Genomic DNA, 21,954 nt, shown 5'->3' with positions numbered 1-21,954 from the left:
AAATAACAAGCTAACGTTGCATTACACGTATGATAATATGTTTGGCAAACCATATTTTGAAAACAGTAAAACTTAATGACTTTAACAGCTATCTTTTGATGAAAATTAAAATTTTAAAATTTTAAAAATATATGGAATTTCACCTTTCTTTTAACTCTATAAATAACCACTTCTTGTTTTTTTAGTAACTTTTTGTACATTACTAACACATGGAACTCTCTCTTTGTATATTTAAAACCCAACCCCTTTTTAATTCCAAAAACTTACACTCTCTCTATTTTTTATTTAATAATTAGATTCCAATTAATAAAATTGGTTAAATTATGTGACATTTTTTAAAATTAAAAAAAATTGCTCATATGGTCAAGGAAAAAGTATTGACTTCTGTTTCTAATAAGAATACATTAATCTCTTAAATTTTATTGATAGACCTCAGGGGCATATATATATTTTATATAGTAATAGTTGCGTAGAAATTAAATTGCTAAAAAAGTAATAGTTAATAATAATATCCTAACACGCTCTTTAAAAAGTGTTGAAGAACAATACAACTCTCCGAAATTGAAAACCTTATAATCCCATATTTAATATTTTTATTCGCTTATTTAACTTTTCACGGCGATGTAGTATTAACAACGAGAGTACGTTTTTTTATTTTATTTTAAATACATCACATAATTCGATTTAATATAATTTATTTCACGGTGTTATCAATTGAAACTTCAATTATTAAATTAAAAGGCTCACTACGGGATTTAAAGTAGATAAACAAAATTTCAAACACACAAAAAAATACAAGGACTGAAAGAAAAATTAAACCAATGAAAACCTAGATCATAAAAAGAAGAAAAAAGAACCCTACATATCTATCTCTTCTGGGAAAAGATTGAAACTTTAACTTAAATGGGATTCGTACGTACAGTTGCAGGCTTTTTTCATTACCGCCATTGCATTATTACTTTTATCATTATTATTACAAGTCTAAAATATATCATAAGCCCTTGTATTTTTCACATATTTTTAATTTAGTCCCTATACTTTTATTTTCAAAAATTAAATCTCTCTACTTGCCGGATTTTAAAATTCAGGTCCAGTTATTGACTTTTTATAATTATTTTGTTAAATTCAAGTTCATTAGAACGTCATTTTTTAGTTACATGATTACCAAATGAATTTTTTTTAATTTTAAAATGTTACACCAATAAATTTAATAAAAAATTAACAATGCTAATAATTGGACCTGAATTTTGAAATATGGCAAGTAGAAAAACTAAATTATTGGAAATAAAAGTACATGGACTAATTTGTAAATTTGAATAATACAAAGACTTAAGGTTAAATGTTGGGTTAAATTCTACAATTAGTTACTGTACTTTGCAAAAGTTATGGATTTAGACCTTGTACTTTAATTTGATCAATTCTAGTCCTTGTACTTTAGAAATGTTGAAATTTTAGTCCTAACCCAAACACTAATTGTTAAATTCGTTTGGTTAAATTCGATTATTAGCCCTATACTGTGTGTACAATTGTAGATTTAGTCAATATTTTTCAATTGGATCATTCTAAGTCTCTATACTTTTTCAAAATTTGAAATTTCAGTCTTGACGCAAATGATAGCCATTAATCCATTAATTGGATTTTTAGTGAGTAATATATGAAAATAATAAGCTAACATGCCATTACACATATGACAATATGTCTATTGCATTAGATTTTGAAAATAGTAAAATTTAATAAGTTTATCAGTTATCATTTGGGAAGGGCTAAAATTTTAAATTTTAAAGAGTGCAAAAACTAAGAATGCCAAATTAAAGCATAAGGACTAAATCCATAAGTTTTATAAACTACAAGGACTAATAACAAATATAACCTTAATACAAATGCACCAAAGGTTATATCAATGTTGTGTCCAAAAGGAATCACTTCTTTGTTTGTTCTCTCTCCACGCCCTCTTTCAGAACTTCCATGTTGTAATAATAGCGCCCTTTTTAATCTCATTATTATTAAAGCAAAAATAATTTATAAAAAATATATAAAAAATAAATGAACTTTTAATTAAAATAATAAAATTAAGATATTAAAGAACTTGACGTCATAACTTCAAGTTGTTTCATTTGTAATTTAAATTATTTTTTAATAAATTTTATATTTTCAATATTTTTATAATAATATTTAATATTTTTAAATACGAAACAATAAAAAACCATAATTACAATCTGTTAGGTGAAGTCGGAAATTCTTTTGAGATAGTGCTGGAATTAAATTGTATATTTTTACGATATCAAAAGTGAAATTTCATCATTTAACAGGATATATCTTTATAATTTTTAAAAGATTAAATCAATTTTTTTCTCATTTTTAGGTGGAAATGTAATTTTACTATATACTAATTAAATTTTTTAAAATTTATAAAATGACTAAATATAAAATTTCCCATTTTAGGGAGAACCGAATCCTTTGACTACACCTCTAAATCTTAAATTAAATAGAACAGTAATTAAAACTCTTATCAAACACTCGTTTAAACAGCATTATTCCTATCCCTGCCCTTAATATTGTGCATACATTATTATATTATCTTTCTTTGTCTTTCCTTTAAAATCCCACCATTTAATAATCTCCTCTTTCTGCAACTTGTCAACTACAGCAATGGCTTTACCTTTAACTTTAATCCACCACCGTTTACTGTTTTGCTTTCATTTTCCTTTGGTGTAATTCTCATTATAGTCCCTCTTAAAATTTAATCATTTAACTTTAATTCAACATAATTTAATTCTTTACGTTTATGATACCATTTGAATTGATAGCACAATTAGCTCTAGCTATCAAAGTTATAATGTATAATATATTTTTACAATTATTTGTAGGGCTGAAGCTAAAAATTTGGTATTGGAGAGTCAAAATAAAATTTTAAAATTTGTGGAGACCAAAGGTAAAAAAAATATTTTAAAAGATTTTAAATATTGAATACTTAATAATTGTGAGGGACTAAAATTGGTATTATTTTATTTAACCTTAGGAACCATATGGAAATCTAGTCAATCCTTTCCAGCAAATAATAAATTTATATCACAATCCAATCCTTAAAATTAATTTCAAAATCATACCGTAATTTAGATTCATTAATAACATTATCAAATCGGGAAAAAAAGTAAATTACAGGGTAGTTATTCAATTATTGATAAATTTTATTTAGTCAATTAATTATGAAAAGTTAAAAAATAGTCATCAACTATTCCAATTTTTTCTTTTTTGGTCACTGATTGTTAAATTACTAATGGAAAGATGACTTGACAACTTATAAAATTGACATAATAATAACTTTAACCTTCAATATTTATGTCAAATTAGTCTTGATTCCAAAAATAAGTGTAATTTGGTATTTTTTTTCAGTTTTACTTTTATTTGATATTAAGGGTTTGTTTTAAAAGAATGAGAAAAAGATGAAAATTATATCTTGGACTTTTGGGTGTTCCACTTTTCGTATATTCCCGATCAAATTTAGTTGATAGATTTAATATTTTTTAGCTTTTTAGGTGAAAAGTTAAAAAATAAAAGACCAGATTACACAATTTGTAAACATTGAGGGTTAATTTTTTTAGAATCAAGATTAAATTGACACAAAGTTATAAGTGTTGAGGATTAAAATTTCTATTATGTCAATTTTAAAAGTTGTTACATTATCTTTTCATTAACCATTTAACGGTTGGTGACCAAACAAAAAAAATCGAATAGTTGAGTGATTATTTTGTAACTATTCATAGTTAAGTGACCAAAAAAGAAACTTACCAATAGTTGGGTGACTAAAAGTTTAGTTTTTCCCAAAAAATTCAAATTACGAGAAATTACAATAGAAAGATTAAATATCAAAGTTTTAATATAATAGAGGGACTAAAAAAAATTATCCCCTTTAATCTTTTCTTCTGCAACTTCACAAACTACAGCAAAATCTTTAACTTTTAACTGTAACCCACCGCCATTTTACCGCTGAGTCTTTTTATTTCTGGGTCGTAATTATCCTTGTCAGAATACCTTAATTTCTGCCTCTGCCACTCTCAAAATGCCATTTTTTTTTTCTGGGTTTCCAACTTTTCGTATTAGTCTTCACGCCTATTGTCATTTGCACCTCTTTGTTTGTTTCTCATTATTAGTTATTAACCTTTTTGCTTTTGGAAGGGGTGGCCGGAAAATCATCAATGGCGGCCGGGTCCGGTGGTTCTTTGTCTCTGCCGCCACCATGTCCGAAATCGCCGCCGGAGTATCCAGATTTGTATGGGAAACGAAGGGAAACAGCGAAGGTTCAAATGCTTGAAAGAGAAATTAGCTTTCTTGAGGTGTGTGTGTGTTTTTTTAAATGTTTGGGTTTGCTTTATATATATATATATTTCTGTATGCATAAATTGCTTAATGTTATGTGTTTTTTTAATGGATTATGATAATAAAAATTGGAACTTGAAAAAATTGTAACTTTGATAGTGCAAATTTGTAAGATTTTTAGGTTCACTGTTTTATATTATTGTCTTTAATGTCATGTTAGATTCAAAATCTTACGACTTTGGAACTGTTACTGATAACGCGATGGTAGAGCTTTAGGCATGATGGGGTTCGAACCCCATGACCTCTAGCATACCATAAGCAAAGTGTTTCTTCTATTCAAGAATCCAAGTATAAGCGCCTTTACGATACTTTTATCCACTGAAAGAGGGTTATTGTTTAACACCGGTTCATCAAATATGTCAATTTGTTGTTCATATATTTAGGTTACTCTTTGAAATATACCTATTTGAAATTCTGTTACGGATAGAACATAATCCGATGAACGACTTCCGTTGCCGATGTATGCCGACTTGTAGAAAGCGTTCATCGTTTTTAAGTTAATCATTCTCGTATGAAATCTTTTGATTGCATACTAAAATGTTTGTTTTACATTCTTGTTTTCGAGCAGGTCGAGTTAAAATCGGTCGAAGGTCTCCAACATGCTTCAAGCTGCTGCAAAGAGTACGCATAATTTTTCGTAATTTCCTCGAAATAGTTCATCCTTTCATTTGAATATTTTGATTTATGCATTGCTAATTCCATAACAGGGTTACGGACTTTGTGACAACAAATTCAGATCCTCTTATACCTACGTAAGAACACAACTCGCAGTTATTTTGCTCGAATTTTTTGTTTAATGTTTAGAAGAGGATGTAAGAAGCTTTATACTTTTGCTTGCTGTCCCTTCAAAGCAGAAATCGGAAGAATCGGAAATCATGTCGCCTTTGGAAGTGGCTTTGGTATCGATTCCTTATTCCTTTGTTGGTTAAAGTACCACAGAAGTCCCTGTACTAGGAAATAAGTTGCATTTTATCCCTTCACTCAGAAAATGAACAAGTTAGTCTCTATATGTTATAGTTTTTACTATTAAAAACTGATCTGTGTACATCAATATGAGGTACACATGGCATGCCATGTATCATTATCGGTTATTCCGTCAATCACACTAGTTTTTAACTGTACAAATAGATGAAAATTTTGACAGAAATGATCAATTTGCTATTTTATTTGAGACTAATTTGCCCATTTTTTTAGTATAGAGGACAAAAATGCAATCTTGACTCCTAGTAAAAGTGCTTCCATAGTACTTTATTATTCCTTGTTTAGAGTTTAGGGTTTTATGTCATGACTTCCATTCTTTTGCAGCGGAATACCCTGTTTTAACTTGTCGATGATTTGCTGTTGCTGTTATTCCAAGTGCTCTTGCCATTTGACATGCCGGCCGTGCTATAGCTGTATTGATATGTGCGACTGTAGTTTATGTAAATGTAGCTCATGTAACTGCAATTCATGTTTAAGCTGTTGCACGAATCCGCGATGGCGGTGTTGCTCTTGTCCTAAATCACAATGCTGCGGGAACATCTCGTGCGGCAAAAACTGTTGCATTTTTCGGTTTCCTTCGTGCATGGACCGATGTTGCAGATGGAAATGTTGTCCTAAATGTCCGAAGGTACGTCTTTGTTGTTGTACAAAAAACTGTTGTAACCCATGCTGTTTTTTGTTTTAATAATACTAAATGCAATTTTCGGGTTTAATTTTTGATCCTGTTAATCACAATTAAGTCACAAAGTGGTCCAGTATTTCCTTATGCTTTTAATAATTACATATAGACCTATTTATTAATTGGACAAATTGGCGGGGGCTTGGATCATTTTAGGTCGGTGTTACTTTGCATTCTCAAGTTGAATTTTTATGAATTGAAGCCAAATTGTATTGGTTAAATTTTGTTATTTATCCATGTATTATACGTAAAATCACAATATGCTTTTAGAATTTTAAAATTTTAGTCCTAATTAAATAATAAGTGTTAAATTCATTAAATTCAAAATTTAATAGAACAAACATATTATCACATCTGTAATACCATATTAATTTATTATTTTTACTAATACAAAACTAATAGCAAAATTTAATTGCTGCTGTTCGATCAAAATTAAAAATTTAAAATTTTAAAAATACAAAGATTAAATTACAATTACATAAGATACAATATCTAATAGCATAATTTGACCTTCTGGATTTTGTCATTTTCTGAGTTTAAACAATTTCTAATTTTATCATTTTCGGATTTCGGATTCGGAGCTTGGTTCAGGTCAGAATTAACATACTTAGTTGCATGGATTTAGGTAATGATGATTCAAGCTTTGAATAATTCACATAAAATTTTAGCAGATTACAATCAGTGCATAGCAAATTCCAAATACCTAATTCATAAATCCAAATGTTTTCCAAAAAAAAGTTTAAAGCAGCTGCAGTAGAATCAACAGAAACCTGAAGAAAATATGTAAATCTTCTTGCACACCGTACTTGGAAAGGTAAGTGGATTCAACTGATAAAACAGTCCAAAAGATTTAGTGACCATACTTTTGGAACTCCCACTCACTATTATCTGCAAAATCGAAGCAACAACAATATCATTGTCATGCGGTTAACAAAAATGTGAATGGAGCGAAAATAAGACACCGGGAGGCAAAAAAAGTGTACCCAATGGACACACTTGACGAGTCTTCAACCATCGGCTGATACAGTGAAAGTGAAATGCATGGTTGCAGACCCCTACAAACAAAATATAATAACAATATTCAATCAAACATGAGTTCCGGTGTTTGTTTAAATGCAATATATCAATGCTGTTAAAACAAGGCTGTACTGTTCTTCATGTTTTCTTTAAAACATCATATGAATCTTGCAAAGAATTTGACAAACAAGTGAAATTGCAATGTGACAAGTAATTTCTTTGGTAATCTAATTAGTTTAGTCATGGAAATTTATATGCATTTGAAGCAAATAAAGTGTAGGGATCAACTGCTTAGGTGAATAAACCACCAAAGGAAGAGCAACCAATTAACCTGTCAATTCTTGACCTAAACTTGAAAACTTGTCCCAATTAATCTGATCCGAGCCAGAGTCAACCTAAACCCGAAAATGACCCAAACAATATATGAACTTGGAATGACCAAAACCTGAAATGAGCTGAGCCCAAAATGACATAAACTCAAGAACACAAGACCCAAACCTAACTGGCGAACCCGAACCCAAAACTGATTGAAAGTTTTAAAGCTCAGATGACCCGATCCGAAACCAATAAGACCAGTCCAACTGACAGGTCTACAACCAATACAGTTCATACCACTTGGTCCATACCAAAAGAAAATATTCATATAGCTTTTGGATGCAAAATAATCTGAGATTTTGCTTAAATGCGTACAAGCACCAAATACAATTCAGCAAAGCAACAGAACCTCCAAAATAATGCATACAATGCCCCTAAGAGTAAACAACAGGCAAAGCATTACGAAGCAAAACTGGATGTCTTCTTATTAACTTAAATGATTCATCATATGCTATTCTAATAAAACATAAAACGTGTAATTTCTTCAACATTTACTACATGAAATCACCGTAGTTTATTCAAGTTTTATTACTAATTTAGTTTTCTTCCACACCAAGACAAGAACACTCCACTGCTTAAAAAAATCAGCAACTAAATGTTCAAAATTGAGTTCTAAAATCACAATCCTTGTGCTCGGTATAAAATATATTCCAATCAAACACCGGTAGCACTAATCCTCAAGTAAATAATGCAAAAACAGTCCAGAATAAACACTTGCTAAATGATCCCTGAATCAAACGCTAGATATGCAAATATATATACACATATATATGATAAAATTGCATAATCCCCAACAATGGAACATGTCCAAAATCCCAATATATTATAATGCGATGTAATTAAGCCAAACAATGACTATGGGGATTTGAAATAGAGAGAAAAGGAAATACCCCAAGCAACAGTGCATTCCTCACTGGTGGCGCTGGCTTGGTTTGCTTGGCATTCGATACCTAAAAGACCAAATTAACGCAATTTAATCGAATATATCAAATCCCCAAAAAAATAAAAAAATCGAACGAGAAAAAAAAAATCAAAGATAGAAAGACTCACAGAGATCCATGATGTGATTCCTACAAATTGCACAATTATCCACAACAATATCTGTTCATCCATCAACAAAATAAACATTAAAAACATTAATTATTAGAAAAAAAAGTAAATTATGTTAGGATTTAGGGATTGGTTACCCCAAGCCCAAAGGGCAACGGCGCTCCACTTTTTGATCTCGAAACGCTTGGGTTTCTTAGTGGAAGAGGAAGCGGCGGAGCTGTTGGAAGACTCGCCGACGGGTACCATGGGGACATCGGAGTCTAGAGTAGCCATGACGGGTTGAAAAACCGTGAAGGAGAGGGTGTTGCTTTTCTTGGTGCTTTAGTTTTTGGGGGAAATGGTAGAGAAGAAACCACGCGCCAATTAGAACGAGCGTGTTTTTAGGTATAAATTGAAAAAAATTATGACGACATCCTGTCTGCATTAATGCATTGGTTTAGTCTATTGAAATCAAATAAGTTACTAAAAAAAATTAAAAATTATAAAATTCGGTTGAATCAATTTTTAGTTCAGTTCAAGGCTAAATAAGTAATATACATATTGAATTTTTTTAATTGGTGAAATAGGTTTTTTTTAAGATTTAAAGAAATAGGCTGATTTTTGGAGAGAGAGAAAAAAATGCTTCTAATTGGGTGCACTTTCTACATAGTTGGCGATAAATGAGTTTTTTTGCTGATATATTAGGGAAAATGCGCCCAGCTAGACGCTTTTTCTTTAGAATGTTCAAAAAACGCTTCTAATTTGATGTGCATTCTTGACATGTCAGCAGGATTTTATCAAGCTAGATACGCTTTCACAATCTCTCTTCAAAATCAATTTATTTCTCTAAATCTTGAAAAAAAAACGACCTATTTGACCAATTAACAAAAAAGAAGACATATATTGCTTATTTAGCTTCAATTCAATCAATATATACCAATTTTGTAAGTTTCATCTCTTTTTAGATTGATGTTGAGTCGATTTCCAATTCTATTGATTGATTTAATTCTGCAAACTTTAATTTTTTTAAACATATACGAGAAAGTGAATCAATAATTTTTAGATTATTTAAAAAGAATTAATGTATATTTTAATCCTTAAATTTGATAATTTATCTTTAGTTGATATTTAAATTATTTTGGACTTAGATGCAAACATGGAAATTGTTAAATAAGTTAGCAAATTTATTGGTACATTGCTAATTTCGTACAGTCTATAAAATTGTGCTATGTGTCTTAAAAATTTACAAACTATCTAAATTTCATTTAAATTTGGATTAAAGTAACATTTAGTTTGTGAATTTGTCTACTTTTTTTATTTTGCCTTTAAGTTTCGTTGGTTCAATATCGAAATTTGGCTTCTTCTTTTTTAATTTGTTAAGGTATAATGACATATCACTCTAAAAATATGTCATGTCATCACTAGAAACTTTAAATAAAATCTAAATTTTTAGATTAAATTAAAAAATTATCAAATTTCAAGAATAATTTCAAATAAAAATAAAAATTCAAACATCATATCGGTAAAAGGTACCAAATTCAAGGTTGCTTTATTTTTATTTTTTATTTTTGCTTTTTAATAATTATTGGAAAACAAAATAACTTTTTATTAAATAAAATCACAATGAAAAAACAAAATTATAACCAATCAATAAAAAGAAAAACCTAGAAATTCAACCGTGGTTAATAGGCTAATAGCCATGCTTAGAAAAAAGTTTTATTTTTGGGATTTATATTTTAATTAAAGAATAAAAAGAAAGGGTTAATATATTTTTTTATCTTTTAGTATTTATATTGCTTTCTTATTTATTTATTTTGGAATTTGTTCATTTTAGGAGAAATTATTTTGTAGACTTTTCCACCACATTATTTATGATTCATTTCCAATTATTTAATGGCATTTCAACAATTTTTTTCATGTCATTGATACATAATTTTTGTAAATTTTTTACCCCGAACTCGAATCCTAAACCCGATTTAAAGTTTGAGATTCGAGATTTGAATTTGGGGTAAAAAAATTATTAAAATGTTATTAAATAATTAAAAAGAGATCATAAATGATGTGATAAGAAGGGTTTATAAAATAATTTTTACTATTTTAGTCTCCAAAATTAAAAATTATAAAAATTTACTGATGTGATACTCTAATATTGTTATCGCTTAAAAATTTAGTTTTAGCAAGCTTCCCCTTCAGTTCCGCCCTGGAAACATTGGGCCTCCCAGGATGCAAAACATCAATGATGAATTGTTTCCTGGAAAGGAGCGTGTTCGTCATGAACTTCCTTCTCCGCCATGGCTAAGCAAAAATCTTTCTCCTGGGCCCTGGTTCCTTTCTTGGTTTCGACACAGCGGCAGCAGCTCACCTTTCTCCACTTCTAATCACCAGAAACTAGCAAAAATGAAAACTCACTCGGTTCCATAGCTTATGGGGTTAAGCTTAACAACAAGAGATGCCACTAATGATACGAGTCCGAATGGCAATGGCCTTCATCACAAAAAAAATAGCCACTAGGCTAAGGCGGCGATGATGGAAGAAACTAACGAAGATAATGTGAATCAGATGAAGATGGGATACTGAGGGTAAAATATGAATGGAATAATTTCAAGACGGGCTGACGTGCAAAAACGTTGCTTCTGTGGCATAATTTTGATTAATTTTAGTTTATACATTTTTCAAATTAAACGATATTAATAAAATCTGTTTGGTTAAATTCTGTTACTAGTCTTGTATTATACATTAAGTTGTAGATTTAGTTCACTCTCCGATTGGATTATTCTTAATTACTATATTTCTCGGATTTCAAAATTTCAGTCCTATTACAAACGATAATTGTAAAATCTATTAATTAAACTTTTGTGAGTAATATACAAAAATAATAAGCTAATATAACATTACACGTGTGATGATATGGTTGTCACATCAAATCTTAAAAATAGTAAAACTTAATGAATTTAATAGTTACCATTTAGTTATGTGTAATTCTAAAATTCTAAAATACCGTGATAGAAAATAACTACATTAAATTACAATGACTAACTCTACAATTTATGCACATTACAAGTGCTAATAGCATAATTTAATTTTTGATAAACAACATTTCATTGCAAGTATTTGGTTAATTAGACTAGGCATATATAGACATAAAAGTTAATGTTTTTTATTAAAATATCAACCGGGTGCAATGATAAGGTACATTGTATTCTTAATAGGATACGTAAGTTCGAACATTGGGGACAACATTGTTGAGAGAGACAACCCCAAACATGAACCATAAAATGAACATGAAAAATACTACATATTTAAAACACTTGGATCAAGTCCATTTCGAGCTAGCATTTTCAATTTACATTTTAGCTCTCATAAAATTATACAAAATAATTTCACTCCCTAGAAAAATTTTCTGATTTCGACCCTAAATATCACATAACATACTTAAAATAAGTAGATCAAAATTTAAATATATTTCATGTCAAATTCAAGCTAACATTTTTAAGTTAGGAAAAGAGGTTGCAAATGACGAGATTCAAATCTCTTAAACACGTTGGATGTCGTCTTTTTTAAAGCCATAGTTGTTTGAATCAATTGGACTAAATCTTGAGTTCAATTATTTTTTTATCATTATAATATCAAGAAGCGGATTACAGAATATAAACCCGTATCACCTAAATTTCAAATAAAAACTTTAACTCTTATCCCGAGAACGTTTACCTGCTTTATTCTTTATTGCTTCATAGAAGATGTTAATGTTATGATAAGCCAATACACCCCTAATCGGTGGGCCCCACCTAATACTTCTCTAATACGTCGTTTGGTTTGATGTATTGGTAATACGCATCTAATCCATTACCTTCTTAATCGGTGAAATCCACCGATTTCTATTCCCCCCTCTTTGCCCAGATTAGCTACTGATTGAGCATCACCTCCCTGATTTGCCCTCCCCCATCCCCTTGTTTCTCTTCTGTTCCTTCATCCGATTTCCTTCCTTATTTCTTTGCTTTTGTTTTCTGCCGATTTCCTCCCAGTCCATTATGCCTCTTTGCTGCCGATTTGTTCCCTCCGTTTCCTTTCTTTTTCACCTATGGTTTCTTTTTACAGATCACATTACATTGATCCATTGAAGAATCTGGGGTTGGTTGTTGGATACTGATTGATTACCTTGAGGAGGAAACTGAAACAAAGGAGAAACACATGAATATAGAGCTCTTTTGTTTATACTAGATGAAGGTAGCTAAGGAGTGGCGATTAGGTAGCATGGGTGATACTAAGATCTTGCCTGGATCTCGCCATCGCTCTCCTTTGAAGAGGCCAATATGGATTATTTTAATGGTTTCTTTTGTCAGCCTTTTCTAGTTTGTGCTTACATCTATCCACCGAACAGCGATGTTGCATGTTATGTATTTTCTTCTAGAGGTTGCAAGGTCCTTACTGATTGGCTTCCTCCTCCTAAAAGGGAATTAACTGATGAGGAGATTATTTCACGGGTTGTGGTTAGGGATATTTTGGATACACCTCCTGTCGAATCCAAAAATCCTAAAATTGCATTCATGTTCTTAACTCCAGGTTCATTGCCATTTGAGAAGCTTTGGGATATGTTCTTCCGTGTAAGTTTTTTTTGGTTGTTGTTGCTAGTTCATTTTTCCCTTCCGTGATCTAATGTCTTCATATTCTTCATGGACTTTATTTTTTATTCCATTAAATCTCATGGTTATTATCCTTAAATTCAGGTTGGTCATTTTACTAGTTTTTGTGTCCAGGAATTGCCTAATATGAATGAGAGCCATATGTATTTCATTTTAGTAAAGAACATTTCCTTTGTTGATTGCCAATGCAAATATGTTAATGTGTATGGCGAAGGTATTAGTGAAATCAATCTGGCTTATTGTGAATTGATATAATTGCTAGGGTGGAGGACAAGGCAATTCCCTGCTTTGTATGATTCAGGATGTCTGTATCAATTCCTTTTGGTTATATCGACTGTCTGCTCAGTCTGTATTGTTTCTGTTGAATTCTTGCAGAAAGGAATTCTAATAACTTTGTATATCTTTTTCTGCATTTTTGGTTTTTGAATTATAATAACCATGTATCCTGATAAAAAGGTTTGCTCAATTTTCTTGGCAGGGTAATGAGGGAAGATTTTCTGTTTATATCCATGCATCAAAAGAAAAACCAGTGCATGTGAGCCCTTACTTCCTTAACCGGGAAATTCACAGTTCTCCGGTATGTTTCTTAGATCAAATTTTGTGGTTGAGCTTTGCTATCTGATATATGACTACTTCAACAATTATTGTACGGTTAGTTTTTCTATTGATCTATTTATTGACACTGAATTTGCAGGTTACATGGGGAGCATTTTCTATGGTTGATGCAGAGAGACGATTATTGGCATATGCTCTAAAAGATCCTGATAACCAACATTTTGTTTTACTCTCTGACAGGTAAAATATAGTTCGTGTCATTAACACCCCCGCCCCTCCCAAAATATACATATATATATTTACTTGTACTTTTACCAAATCTGAAGTATTGATGGTGACATTGCAGTTGTATTCCATTGCATAATTTTGATTACGTCTACAATTATCTAATGCATGCTAATATGAGTTTCATTGACTGGTGAGTAGAATCTGAGAGTATTACACATACACATACGCATAATGGACTTTGTTGCACCATTTCCCTTGTTTGAAATTTATCCCACCCACTTTGTTTGCCAGCTTTGTGGATCCTGGACCTCATGGAAATGGCAGGTATTCAACACGCATGTTACCTGAAGTAGAAGAGAAAGACTTCAGAAAGGGTGCACAGGTATGTGTTAATTGATATTATAAAGTCTCTTATGAACTTATACAGTGTCTTGTTGTAGCAAGTTTAAATCATTGAATTTTATGCAGTGGTTCACAATGAGGCGGCAGCATGCTCTGCTAGTCATGGCTGACAGTCTTTACTATTCAAGGTTTCGGGATTACTGCAGGGTAAATTTTATTAAAGTATTCTGTTCTCGTTTCGAATTTACAGCAGCCTTGCATTCATTGATGAGAGCGTTGGTTCACTTTTATTTGTTCCAATTTTAATGATTATTCTTTGTATTCACCATTTCGACTATAATGTTGAAACATAAGAAGAATTAATTTTAGGTGGCCTAAGTGTAACTTCTTTTGGTACATGATGCCAAAAGTAGCTCTTAACAATTGCTGTTTATCGAAAGCATTACGTATCCTTACTATTGTCTGTTAGACTGGTCTCAACTATCCTTATTGATGTTTATTTCCGTCATTTTCTAGCTTAACTATTAGCATTAGCACTAAGATAGTATTTCTAGCTTTAACAAGGGCACAAAATGATAGAATTTGTGCCTAAGTTTATGTTGCTGACATTCAGTCATTCACGTTCTTGATTATAACAGCCATTTGCGGATGGCAAAAACTGCATTGCCGACGAGCATTACCTCCCAACCTTTTTCAATGTAAGAATCATACTCTGCATCATGTTTTTCATACATTTCACTTTAGCTTCTTCTAACGCTTGTTCCTTTTATCAGTTGGTTGACCCCGGTGGCATCGCAAACTGGTCAGTAACGCGCGTTGACTGGTCTGAGAGAAAATGGCACCCTAAATCATACAGGGCACAGGATGTTACAGAGATTGCTTTTTCCCTTAACTTGTGGAATGGACACATGAAGTTGGAGGTTATTTTCAATGGCAACTTTGGACAGTATTCGTTTTCCTGCTAGATTGGTGAGCTATTTTGTTTGAAGTGAAGAATCGGTTTCATGGAAGGCCAATTGGAGTTGAGAGCAAGGTGAAAGAGATATTGTATCGGCTTGAATTTCTTCTATTGAATGCTTGCTTTATATTTTTAGTTGAAAGTGAGATATTGAGGCAGTACTTCCGTTTAATTCAGAATTGTTGTAAATTCAATCGAGTTCTTGATGATAATTCGATATGGTTATGTTTTTTTATTTTTTAGAGTTCAATTCTTACTTATTAAATTTTATTAGTTATAATTATTTTAAATTTTATTAAATCATATATTTTAATTAAAATATATTTAATATTAATTATTTCAAATTATCTTTTATAGTATCATATAATATATTATGATTTGAGTAAATTCATATAAGAATATTAATTATTAAGAATTTTATTAAATTATATATTTTAAGTATAATATATTTAATAATAATTATGTTTAAATATGATTAAATTATTTATTATTCATATTAATAATCTTATCAAAATTTAAATAACAATAACAATAATAATTTACCAAAACAAATTTTTGGTAATTATTAAGAATTTTATTAAATTATATATTTTAATTAAAATATGTTTAATAATAATTATGTTTAAATATGATTAAAATATTCATTATTGATAATAATAATCTTATTAAAATTTAAATAACAATAACAATAATCATTTACCAAAATAAATTTATGCTAAGGGTATTCTAGTCATTTTAGTTTTTTCTACTATGCTATTACACCTCTATTCCATTCAACCAAACACAAGATTACTATTACGCATCTATTCCATTACATTCAACCAAACAGTTGATTTGCTATTACACCTCTAATCCAATACACCTCTAATCCAATACACTTCTAATCCAATACATCTCTAATCCAATACAGCGAACCAAACGCACTGGTTGAGAAAATGTCAGACCTTGAATTACCAAAGAAACTTTCAACACCCATAATAAAAATAATTAATAAACAGGACACATTATGAATTTTATTTTATTTGTAAACTACTTTTTTAAATAATTTTATTATAAATTCTGATCATATTTATTTTTTTGACATAATGTTTAAAACTACTCATAACCCTTCCCTAACCCATAAATAAGAAGATAATGCGTTTCAGCGCATTTAAATCTACATATTCCTGTATTGACAAAACTTAAAACTCAATCGACATATATGAAGTAAAATTTTATACTCATTATATTAAAAAATATTATTAAATGCATTAGAGTTAAAAATTTTCTTTATGTTTTTTTAAATTTAATTTAAATTTTAATATAATTTAAAAATAGTTGATAATGTGAAAATTTAAATTGTCCTATAACACAATTTATAACAGTTTCTTAAGTAAAATTAAAAATTTTACTATCAAATAAATATTTGAATTTTAAATTCACAAATACAGTGATTTCAAGCCGGTAAAAGTTACCGCGTTAAAAAGATTATCTTGAGGATAAAATCGTAATTTGCGAATGATATCTAAAGTTGAACTAATTTTTTGTTTTCATCATAAAATATAACAATTATAATATTTTTATTAAAATAAAAATACTAAATATTAAATGTTATTATTTGATAGTCTATAATGTATTTTTTTATTCCACAAGCAATGTTAAAAAATTGTCACGTGTTTTTTTAATATTTTATTATAATATTTAATTGCAAGCAACATGTGAAATATTTTTTTAATATAACATGAAATATTTAAAAACTATAAATTTAATGGTGAGAAAATTTTAAAATGAGAGTCATGAGAATCAGAATGATATTAGTCATTAGATCAAAATAAATAACTTTAAGCCTTAAATTTTATATTCATCTTACCTTATTATAATAATACCAACAACACCCAAAAAATTGGAATGGAAAGCGAGGGTGGTATTAAGATTAATCAATTTGGGGATTAGGTACTTGTTTTTTGGATTGAAATGGTTGACCAATTTTTTCAATCAAGAAAAATAAGCACCTAATATTTAATTTGATTAATCTTAATAACCCTACTTACGATGCCAATTTTTTCTCCTAAGACTTCAATTGCACGGTATAAAAAGAGAGAAAAATCGGGTGTTGTTAGTTTTTTTAATAAATTAATATAAATACAAAATCCAAGGTTTAAAACCATTTATTTTAATGTAATAGTTAAGATAATTTTAATTCTTATGATTGTCATTATAAAAATTCTCATTATAATTTTTTTTAACAATTTTATTATAGGTTCTGATCATATATGTATATTTTTATACAATATCTAGAACTATTCATAGTCCCTCCCAACCTATAAATAGGAGAATAATGCACTTCAACGTCCTCGAATCTACATCCTCCTGTATTAACAAAAATGTCCATGCCAATCGAGTTATTATTACATAAAATTTACAAAATAAAAATGCAATTATTGATTTTTTTCTTCAAAATATTAAAATTTATTGGATTTTATCAAAATTTAAGAAGAAAAAAAAATCAATGATAGCCGTCCACGTTAGACAAAAAAGTCTGACCACAACCTAGGACAACAAAGTTTGGTCACTTGCCCCTAGTTTTCTTTATTCCTACAAGCCAGAAATACCTTTATCCAGATCATCCTCTATATTCTTTTATTTCTCTTTTTTGTTTTGGTCTAATATTATTTTAATCCCTCTACTATGTTAACATTTATAATTTCTTCTTTTAGGCCTAATTTTTTGTTTTAATCCTTTTACTGTGCTAAAATTTGAAAAATTTTACACCATTTGATTCTTCTACTTTTATAATATTGTTATTAAAGTTAAGATATGCTAGTAGTCTTTGTACATGTATAGAATTTGAGATTTAATCCATGTACTTTAAAAGTTAAAATTTCAATCCTCCTACTTTTTCAATTTAAAAATCCTATTCCAATCATTATCATTATCCATAGTTTCTATCAAAATTTATTATTCATCATGTTTATTTTCTATCAATTATATTTCGTAACATATGAAAATAGCCTAATCAAAATTCCAAGTTGATAAATTTTGACAGAAAATACTTACGATTTTAATGGTTGGATTGAGATCTTTAAATAAAAAAAAGTAGGAAAAAAATAATGACATGAATTTTTTTTATTACTAGTTAGTCACAAAGTCAAGCCACGTGAAAATCCAATTAATCAATAATAAATTTACATATCAATTGTGTACTTAAAAAGCTATTTTGAAAAAAAAACATCTCGTCGGCACTTTGATTTACAATGATTAATAGTATTATTAATTTGGACCTACTAATAACATTATTAAAGTAGATGATTAAATTAGGTCGAAATTTGTTATTAGTTCCTATACTATGCATAAGTTGCGAATTTGGCACTAATACTCTTATTCCATCATTTTTAGTTATTGTACTTTTTTGAATTTTGAAATTTCAGTTCTAAACCAATAGTAACTATCATATTCATTAAGTCAAAATTTGCAATTAACAAAATTTTACGTAACGAATATATTATCATATGTGTAATGCCATGTTAGCTTGTTGTTTTCACATTACTTACAAAAAAAGCCAAGCCATTGTAGTTAATGTATTCATCTGCTACCATTTGAGTTAGAAATTAGAATTTCAAAATTCGAAAAGTATAGGACTAAAAACGATCAAATTGGAGAGTAAAGACTAAATACATAACTTATGCATAGTAAGAGTCTAATAGCAAAATTTGACATAACAAATTTAATTGCTATCGTTTGGGTCGGACTAACATTTCAAAATCCAAAAAATTATATAACGACTAAAATTGACCAAATTAGAGTATATAGGCTAAATCTGCAACGTACGTACAATACAATGACTAGTAACAAAATTTGACCATTGAATCATAGTAAATTAAGGCAGAGGATTAAATCGTAAATAGTAGTATAATATATGGACTAAGATAAAAATTAGACCATTTTCCCAAGGTTTCCAACAAAAGGAATTTTCCATCAAGATAATGCTTCGCCATCTTCAAATTTAGAGTCGGTTGAGTATTAAATTATTCAAAACTTTAGTATAAAATTGTCTTCGGGGTTTATTTATTTTTTCAATATTTATTTTATTTTCTCTCTCTGTTATCAACAATGGGTGAAATATGGCTTCTCCATGTGCACTTTACCAGATTTTAATAAGTACCCGATTGCTTTTTACACTCCCCTTAGCTTAGCTTTCTTTGTGATCTTTTCATTTTTTCTCAAAAAACGATGTCGCTTTTCTTCGAAAGGAACGGTGATGGTAATTCAATCAGACGGTCAGGGTTTATCCACGATATGCAGTGTATTCAAGATTCGCCGGAGCTAAAAAACGATGATCAGAGAGAGTCGGTGCTGGCGGAAGATAGGGAAGAAGAGGATGATTTGGAGTATTGTAGTTCGTCGTCGATCGGAGGGAACAGTGATGTTTCTGGCGAATCATCATCGGACGGTGAAGATTCAAGGGAGACTGAAGTTCAAGGCAAGCTTAAAGGACCCTTGGATACCATGGATGCTCTACAAGAGGTTTTACCTACGAGGTAAAATATTGATAAAAGAAACCCTTCAATTTTTTTTTTAACTTTTCCCCTCTCTTGCTCTTGATCTCATCGGGGTTTTTAAAAATTATGATGATATGCTGATCCATTCTTACTTTCATTTGCCTCAAGTGACGATCTAAAATATCTGCACTTCTAGTCAATAAACTCTTTAGTCTAATGGCAAAGTTGAGCTACTGGTTAGGGTTTAAGTTCATCTTATGTGATTCTTGTCCAAATTTATAATAAACCCTTAAAATTTGTGTTTTTTATATAATTTTCCCCTTCTTGCTTTTGATCCAATCTGGGTTTTTTAAGTTATGAGGATATGCTGATCTATGCTTATTGATTTGCTTCAAGTGATTATCTGCTTTCAAGTTTGACTTCCATGATACAAGAGAGGCCTTGTATTAAGAGTAATACAAGTCAGATTGTATTTTTCCGTTTTTACTCAAAAAAATAACTAAATTAATCTTTGAACATTAATTCAAAAGGTAAACTTGTCCTTTAGTTAAAAATTTCATCCATTTCCCCTATCAAACTGGCATGGTTGACAAAATAACCAAACAATTTCACATGGTTACTCACTATGTACAGGAATCAGTTTTTAGTCGTAGAAATGTATAGAACTTTTAATGGAATAACCTGTTTGATTTTTTATTTAACATATAGGGACTAATTTGCTATTTTTTAATAGGGTTAAAATGTAATCCCATTGTCTAGACTATGTTTGAGTTTTTGGTTCAAGTTTTATAGGCCATATTTATTTTGGTCTAGGTGGTCTAGGTCCGGACTGGATATAGATTTGATGGTACTTTCCGGTAATAGTTATTTATGTGTATTATTTATACTTGTAACTTAAAAACCTTAAATTACTTCTTGAATTTGAATATTTTATTAATTTAATGCCATCAATTACCGTAAACTAAACTCCATTCACTCCCATCTTTTGCTATAAAGCATTGCTTGAATAACTGTGTTGTTCTTAAAAGGGTGGTTGTGATTTTTACACATGTTTTGAGGGTTTTTCAATTTCTTATTATTGTGTGTGTGTGTGTTTTTTTTTTGCTTATTTCAGAAAAGGTATATCCAAGTTTTATAATGGCAAATCAAAGTCCTTCACTAGTCTTGTTGATGCTGTCACTGCTTCCTCTGTTAAAGAATTTGCAAAACCGGACAATCCTTATAATAGAAAACGCAAGAACTTATTAACTCGTGGTTCAAAGCGATTAGGCAACTCATATGGAAGTGCAATGGCTTTCGGAACTACTATGAGTAGCTCTGACTTGAACTTGATGTCATCATCACCGTCTAGTTGTCTTCCACCTCTACATCCACAGTTTAAAAAATCAACTATGATTAGTTCATCATCGATAGCTGCTCAACCGAATTTGAACCCTCCATGCCGGTCTTTCTCCTTGTCTGATCTACAATTTGTTGTTGCCGCTGCCGCTGCAACTCCTAACATGGCTGGTTTGGCTGTTCGTAGTTGCAACAAGGACAACAAAATGCGTTGAGTTCAATGGGAAGTTGCCAAAATGTTTACCGTGATTGGTATGGGAGACCGTCACTTTTATCCCTTCATGCATTTGATTCATCTTATCCCTCTGTACTTGTAGTGTTAGGTATACAATGGCCATGCATTCTGATATGTGTAATTCCTGTTTGTACTGTTCTCATCTCTTGTTAGATTTGAGATAATGATGAGAATGCTTTATTGTATAATACAAAACGTTGGCCTTTACATGTTAGTGAAAAACTTTTGCCTTTTCCTTCCCCTATTTATTCACCATTCCTTGTGTTATTTTTTTTGCTGTATAGAGTGTGATGGTTTTATAGTACTATGAATAATGGTCCAGAGTGGCTTGGTGATTGATTTATAAGGGCCACTTGAACTAAGGTTCCTAGGTAATCAGTCACCCTTTATAGAGTTCCTGTTGTGAATCAGACCGGTCAGATTACTGCTTCAACTAGTTCACCATTGAACAGAGGATTCGACAATAGCTAAATAAAAGTGTTTTGACAGTAAAAGTATCATGGAGGTCTTTGTACTAAGAGTTGGATTGTATTTAACCCCTCTACTCAAAACATGGATAAATCAGTCCCTATACATTAGATCAAAGAGTAAGTCTCTGTTAAAAAATTAATCTATTTTTATTGTTAAAAGTTGGTTCCTGCATTTCAGCATAAAGTACATGTGGCACATCACATGTCAGTATTTGGTCGGTAAGCCATGCTAGTTTTTAACTGTAGAAATGA

General features: G+C 30.1%; 3 protein-coding genes and 1 pseudogene across 5 annotated transcripts; 3 read left to right on the top strand and 1 right to left on the bottom strand.

Moving 5' to 3' along the window:
- Nucleotides 1-3,988: 3,988 nt before the first annotated feature.
- On the top strand, nucleotides 3,989-6,071 carry LOC107932204 (guanine nucleotide-binding protein subunit gamma 3). 3 transcript variants are annotated; one of them, XM_016864155.2, is made up of 5 exons: nucleotides 3,989-4,334; nucleotides 4,946-4,998; nucleotides 5,085-5,129; nucleotides 5,232-5,276; nucleotides 5,683-6,071. In XM_016864155.2, the coding sequence occupies exons 1-5, from the start codon at nucleotides 4,197-4,199 to the stop codon at nucleotides 6,041-6,043; spliced, it is 642 nt and encodes a 213-aa protein (XP_016719644.1). In that variant the 5' UTR covers nucleotides 3,989-4,196; the 3' UTR covers nucleotides 6,044-6,071. The 3 variants fall into 3 exon arrangements, with proteins under 3 accessions (XP_016719644.1, XP_040952926.1, XP_016719646.1); XM_041096992.1 differs by having other exon boundaries at nucleotides 5,232-5,373; nucleotides 5,683-5,929; XM_016864157.2 differs by lacking the exon at nucleotides 5,232-5,276.
- A 595-nt stretch (nucleotides 6,072-6,666) lies between these two features.
- LOC107932188 (RING-box protein 1a) lies at nucleotides 6,667-8,931 on the bottom strand. The gene is made up of 5 exons (XM_016864140.2): nucleotides 8,617-8,931; nucleotides 8,480-8,530; nucleotides 8,320-8,379; nucleotides 7,021-7,092; nucleotides 6,667-6,925 (listed from the first exon to the last, which is right to left on the bottom strand). The coding sequence occupies exons 1-5, from the start codon at nucleotides 8,750-8,752 to the stop codon at nucleotides 6,888-6,890; spliced, it is 357 nt and encodes a 118-aa protein (XP_016719629.1). The 5' UTR covers nucleotides 8,753-8,931; the 3' UTR covers nucleotides 6,667-6,887.
- A 3,295-nt stretch (nucleotides 8,932-12,226) lies between these two features.
- Nucleotides 12,227-15,416, top strand: LOC107932196 (glycosyltransferase BC10-like; annotated as a pseudogene).
- A 3,707-nt stretch (nucleotides 15,417-19,123) lies between these two features.
- On the top strand, nucleotides 19,124-21,471 carry LOC107932261 (uncharacterized). The gene is made up of 2 exons (XM_016864231.2): nucleotides 19,124-19,698; nucleotides 20,774-21,471. Exons 1-2 carry the CDS (start codon nucleotides 19,391-19,393, stop codon nucleotides 21,210-21,212), a joined length of 747 nt encoding a protein of 248 aa, XP_016719720.1. The 5' UTR covers nucleotides 19,124-19,390; the 3' UTR covers nucleotides 21,213-21,471.
- The last annotated feature ends 483 nt before the right edge of the window (nucleotides 21,472-21,954 follow it).

This window comes from Gossypium hirsutum, chromosome D07 (assembly GCF_007990345.1).
Source record: "Gossypium hirsutum isolate 1008001.06 chromosome D07, Gossypium_hirsutum_v2.1, whole genome shotgun sequence".
NCBI lineage: Eukaryota > Viridiplantae > Streptophyta > Magnoliopsida > Malvales > Malvaceae > Gossypium > Gossypium hirsutum.
This window is presented reverse-complemented; position numbering and strand designations above follow the sequence as displayed.

Bases quoted from the DNA above. Each gene is read 5' to 3' on its own strand.
- LOC107932204 (XM_016864155.2), top strand. From the start codon at position 4,197: ATGGCGGCCGGGTCCGGTGGTTCTTTGTCTCTGCCGCCACCATGTCCG. The intron at 4,999-5,084 runs GTACGCATAATT...ATTCCATAACAG, and splicing joins GCTTCAAGCTGCTGCAAAGA to GGTTACGGACTTTGTGACAA. The intron at 5,277-5,682 runs GTATCGATTCCT...ATTCTTTTGCAG, and splicing joins CGCCTTTGGAAGTGGCTTTG to CGGAATACCCTGTTTTAACT.
- LOC107932188 (XM_016864140.2), bottom strand. From the start codon at position 8,752: ATGGCTACTCTAGACTCCGATGTCCCCATGGTACCCGTCGGCGAGTCT. The intron at 7,093-8,319 runs GTATTTCCTTTT...TTTTGTTTGTAG, and splicing joins GGAATGCACTGTTGCTTGGG to GGGTCTGCAACCATGCATTT. The intron at 6,926-7,020 runs GTACACTTTTTT...TCGATTTTGCAG, and splicing joins TCGTCAAGTGTGTCCATTGG to ATAATAGTGAGTGGGAGTTC.
- LOC107932261 (XM_016864231.2), top strand. From the start codon at position 19,391: ATGTCGCTTTTCTTCGAAAGGAACGGTGATGGTAATTCAATCAGACGG. The intron at 19,699-20,773 runs GTAAAATATTGA...TGCTTATTTCAG, and splicing joins CAAGAGGTTTTACCTACGAG to AAAAGGTATATCCAAGTTTT.